Source organism: Aplysia californica, unplaced genomic scaffold (assembly GCF_000002075.1).
Source record: "Aplysia californica isolate F4 #8 unplaced genomic scaffold, AplCal3.0 scaffold00590, whole genome shotgun sequence".
NCBI classification, from domain to species: domain Eukaryota; kingdom Metazoa; phylum Mollusca; class Gastropoda; order Aplysiida; family Aplysiidae; genus Aplysia; species Aplysia californica.
Window position 1 is genome coordinate 45,971 of NW_004797860.1, and position 5,854 is coordinate 51,824.

At 34.7% G+C, this 5,854-nt stretch overlaps 1 protein-coding gene across 1 annotated transcript in view; it reads left to right on the forward strand.

The window, feature by feature from the left end:
* LOC101864325 (microtubule-associated protein tau) overlaps positions 1 to 5,854 on the forward strand; it is a gene marked incomplete at its 5' end in the record, with an annotated part of 56,993 nt that overhangs the window by 11,557 nt on the left and 39,582 nt on the right. Inside the window, 2 exon segments of the mRNA XM_013087465.2 lie at positions 2,933 to 3,022; positions 5,195 to 5,284. Of these exon segments, the coding sequence (XP_012942919.1) occupies positions 2,933 to 3,022; positions 5,195 to 5,284 (180 nt within the window).

The window sequence follows — 5,854 nt, forward strand, 5'->3', positions numbered from 1 at the left end:
CACCCCCACCCTCGCCCTAAATCTTTAAATCGGTTCCGGCTTTCTTTCATTTCATTCAAATTCATCATTGAAGTCGGAAATCAACTCTCTACACAAATAAGCAATGTAATTGAATGTACCATATTATCTTCCCATTCACCTTACTACGAATTTTAATGTGAGGGTAATGGGAAATAAAATTAGGCACGATGACCAATTATCTACTTTCGGGACTTTGCCTGACCTCAGAATAACTGTGGCTGGATTGGTGGATGCCACTGGTCGGTTCTACTTTTCACACCCTCTGCTGTTTCTGCCTGTATAAGTTTGCTTTTTTCTTCCCTACTCTGAATAACCGTAGTGCGTCAATATATAATATATATATATATATATATATATATATATATATATATATATATATATATATATATATACACATACATATATATTTCTATATAATGTGCTTCGCTTTACTCAAACAAACCATTGCTATAACCTGCGAAACAAACCATTGCTATAACCTGCGAATATTATGCTCTGACTTCTCATAGAAGAGCAAAATGTCATCGTTTCCTCTCAGAACCAGTACTAGTAGCAAGGAACAGTAGATCTTTGACATAGCTGATATTGTCTGTACCACCAACCGTAGATTCCAATTATCATTGCTACTTAATTCTCCGCTGCTATCACACTCTTCGATGTTTACAACATTTTTTTGGTAGTTCACGGACAATAATAATTATTTTGTCTCCATGTCGCGTGCTTCATATGGCGCACCGCGTGCTTGACTTTTGATGTGTAGGCCTGTCAAGGGTATATCGAGCACGTATTAGAACTCCCAACCCCTAGAACAGATATAGTGGATAAAGCATAATTGTAAACTACAAATGCCATTCAGTTATCAAAAAGCAGATAACAGCAAAAACAAATCACATTAATCGCATTATCATCATCATCAGCATAATGATACTTAAAAAATGAGATTTAATTATAGTAAAGCTTGTTACGAAAATGTAGATGGTGATGATTAGAATAAGAATAATGATATTAAAAGCAATAGTGGTAATAATAGAATGCAGCATTAATAATATCAAAAGTAATGAAATACTGATTGTCGTAATAATGAAAATAACAATGATACTAATGATACGAGTGATAATAATAATAGTAATAGTAATAATGATGATGATGATAATAATAATAATAATAATAATAATAATAATAATAATAATAATAATAATAATAATAATAAGCCTAATAATCTTGAGATATCTATTATAAAAGTAACGGTTACTATTGTTACTATTATTTTTTAATGATAATGCTCTAAAAACTTTGTTTTCTTTTTTCTTCTATCTTTTCTATCTGTCCGCGTCTTGTCCTATCATGCTGGGTTTTAGATAGAAACACAAAAACTGGCGTGGTCAGTGAGCTCCAGGGTCGGCACGTTCGCTAACGCCAAGCACTCTCCCGGCGGAGGAAACGTACAGGTAATCTGGTCAGCAAACACCTCAGTGATAATCTCCCCCAACACCTCAACACCTCAACCCCCCCCCCCCCAAATCCCCAAAACTCCAATCCCCCAAATCCCCAAACCCCAAGCCCCCAAACCCCAAACCCCTCCCCCAATACGCTACTATTAAACAACAACATTAAACAAAAATAAAAATAAAAAATAGACCCACCACCGTTTGCTTTGGCTTGTGCAAGATATTTCTGTAAATGAAGCAGTCGTAATGCTTTCAGGGAAGGAGAGTCTATTTTTTAAAATTTTTTTTTATTTATTCATTTTGTTTATTTATTTATTTATTTTTTATATACAAGTACCCGGATCTTACTCGCAGCTGCGGTGAATAACACATAATTAGTATGTTAAGTTTGTCATCAGAAGCATGCTATACAATCTAAAAAGTACAGAAGCGTAGTTCTGTACCTTCGGCCTTTGTCTAAATCTTGTCAGTGCGATGGCAAGGATCTCTTGCAAGATTATGAAAGCTGCACAGTTGAGTAATGTACTGTACAATACAAGCCTGCTGTAGGTAGGTGTAGTGGTGCCACAGAAAAAAGAAAAGGACAGGAGGTGCGATAGGTTTTTAGGAAAGGATAATAATACAAGTACATGTAATAGTATAGTGGCCATCGTGGACTCTATCTGAACTTACTTATAAGGAACTCATTAGTGTGTGTGGGCAGCATTTGAACAATAAAAACAACACTCTTTCCAACTAAAAGAAATGAATGGTGGTAATGATTATAATAATAATAATATGATACTAATGATAGTGATAATAGTAACTTAAAATAATGATTATAATGATAATGACAGGAATGATGGTGATGGTAATAATAATGAGAAGAAGAAGAAGAAGAAGGAGAAGAAGAAGAAGAAGAAGAAGAAGAAGAAGAAGAAGAAGAAGAAGAAGAAGAAAAAGAAGAAGAAGAAGAAAACCGATAATAATGATATTATTGTAATGATAATTGTCACGTCAGCAATAATCATACTAATTATTATTGTCATGATTATTACTATTATTACCATCATCATTATAATCATTATTGTTGTTCTTGTTGTTATTGCTGTTATTGCTCTTTTTCTTCTAGCTATTAACTGTAAATACTATTTTGGTAACAGCACCATTTGGAGAAAATCACTTCCTAATCATGAGACTTGTTGTTTAAAAATTTGTTAATTTGTTACGTAAAAAGAGAAGTTTCAAATAACTTCTTGAGTGTGGTCAGAGTGAAATGGAGAATGACAATATATACACATTAGATCTATTTAAGTATGCTACTGTTCGACCTCAGACAAATATTTCAGGAAGATCTACAAACAGCAAGCAGCTGACCTACTTTGTTGACCTCTGTCATTGGTCCTCATTTGTTTTCTCCATTTCATCTTTCCTTTCTCACCACCATGCCCCCGGCCTCTGTGTGTATCTCACCGTGCTTTAAGATTGAGTCAAAGAAACTTGAATGGAATGCGGAGTCCAGGGTCAGATCTTTAGACAAAGTCAACCACAGCCCTGGGGGTGGAGACGTAAAGGTTTGTAACAAGGATGCTCATTGGCTCCCTATTAATAGCCTTTTTTAATGGTCGTCTCGATTCATCTCTTTTAAACATTGTAGGTCGATAGCCTAGAGGGATTATGTAACAGTTGCCATTATCAACTTCCCAACTGTCACGATAAAACGCATAAACAATGGGGATACGATATAAACTGCTTTTTAAACTACGAGCAAGATAAAAAGTACGTTGCGCTTGTTCACAGCCAGAGAGAGAGAGGGGGAGGGAGGGAGAGAGAGAGAGAGAGAGAGAGAGAGAGAGAGAGAGAGAGAGAGAGAGAGAAAGAGAAGGTGACGGATAACTGGGAGGAACACAATTTATAAATTGCTAAAGATCGAACCAAGGCAACACTGATATTTAACGTGTTATATTCCTCTTCCTTGTCAATAGTAGGCTTATTAAAACCAATTGATGACTACAAGGGAAAGACTATCGGTATCCAAACCAATCTTTATCTTCAAATTCTCATTGTATCACTCAATGATGACACAACAGATGATGTATGTCTAAAATAACGACTAGATGAATGTTTCAACGGTAGAACACAAAACCTTCTCTGATTTCTTCAAATAAATATTAAATAAACTGGAAGTGTCTGGATCTAGAACGTTTAACAGTAGAAAAATGTGACATCAGCAGTTCATGTTTCCTCTTGCAGTCTTCAATTGTATACCCAGTTATGAAAAACGCCAATTTATCAATTTAATTTTATTTTTAAATTATTTTTTTTTGGGGGGGTGGGGGGGTGTCCCCCCAAAAGAACATATAAATTAAATTTTGTGATTAACTGTGATTGGCAGTCAGTATAAGAATGTGCCCATAAACCTAGATAGCCTCGATGCCCTTATTTTGAACCGTATAATTTAGGACAATGCAGTGGTTGTCATATAAATCGAATCGAGATTTGTGTTCTGTTGCTTGCTATTCGGGTGTTCTAAAATATAATATTAATAAAGTGGTTGAGAGTAGAAGAGGGAAAGGTTAAAAGTGTCACTATTTCCCCGTCAGTGTGAATAAAAATCTTAGAACTAGAACTTGTTTTAGCAGCTAATTTTATTTGGAGTTCTGAGACAGAGTTCATTGGCTTTTGAGTTTTGAGGTTGGCTAAGAAATTAAGGTCCCAGCTTGTTGTACACATAGTCCTGTGCCCATTGGCTTTACTCCGGATATCAAAATTAAAAAGTTATACCTAGCTGTCAAGGTAGACTTAAGCATAGCCTTAATTATTATAGTTGAAGATGGTTTATTCACTTTATTTGCTGAGTAATTAGTAGTCCCTTTTGGGATTTGCACATTTGGTGCTTTTAAGAAGTCATAGTTTCATTCTTCGAGTTGTATCTATGCACAAACATCTCAACGTTTTCTTCCATGTAAAAATGAAATGACATCTTGATATAGCATATATATCTGTATAATATATTTTGAAGCGTTTTCTTGATATTTCCTTTCTAAAATTGTAAATCGAACGGAAATCGTTTGTATAGGACTTTAAATTACTTCTTCTGTAAATTTCACACGTTTTTCAAGCCTATCCCTTAAAGAAAATGACTAAAGGTTTTTTTAAACGAACAAACAGTTTAACCTCATGTTCATCTTATTCCGTCCTTCAATGATCCGTAATCACCACTCTCCTATTGAAATATAACGACATCACCAAGCCCCACTCCAGTACATTTTGAAAAAAAGCAGAGGATACATCATTGTATCGAAAGTAATTCACGCAAAAACTATCATTATTATAGAACAATGTTCATATTATAATATCATTATTATTATTATTATTATTATTATTGTTATTATTATTAGTGTTGTTCTTCTTCTTGTTACTGTTATTATATTATTATGTACAGGTTCAGAAACACACTTTTCTCATCCTCGAAACATGCTTTTGTAGTCTGTTGCATGGAAAAATATACTTTCATGTGAGTTGTGATCTAAACGAAACGTACTGTAGAAGTATGCATTTTATATAAGGATATATAATATAATATATGTAAATTTTCAGCCAAGAACATGTTCTGGATGGCCTTCGAACAATACTCAACTTCCAGATTTTTGTGGAAGCTTTTGATTCGTCTTCATCGGTCTTTTATTTTTCCTTTCCTTATCACCATGTCCCCGGCCTCTGTGTGTATCTCACCGTGCTTTAAGATTGAGTCAAAGAAACTTGAATGGAATGCGGAGTCCAGGGTCAGATCTTTAGACAAAGTCAACCACAGCCCTGGGGGTGGAGACGTAAAGGTTTGTAACAAGGATGCTCATTGGTCTTTATTTATAGCATATTATGGCGGTCGTCAAGGTTCATCCCTTCGTGAGATTAGAACGAGTTAAGATATTTCAAATTTGAATTAAATTGAAACGGTAATTCAAGCGCAAGTTAAACAAATAAAATCTGGGGAAACGATGGTGCTCTCTAACAGTCCAACAGACCCAAGCCTTGAAAAAGAAAGTCAGATCATAGAAAAGAAATCGCAAAAATGATTGCCCTGAAAAGATCTTTAATAATAATAATAACTGAACACTTAAACTTAGACTTAACTAGGGCATGATATAGTTAGACTTAATTGAATTATAGTATATTTAGGCTTAATTTAATCGTACAATGTTTTGACAAAATAGACTTGATCGAATCAAGTTATGTGTGGACTTAAATGACTGTTTTTTTTAGATACACGCACGTGCCATTTGTAAAGATGCTTGTGATGTAGATGCAAAGTAAAGGATTTCAACATTTTACGGAAACAAGAGAGCGATGGCGAGCATAAGCGGACGTACACATACAAAGAGAGAGAGAACGAGAGAGAGAGAGAG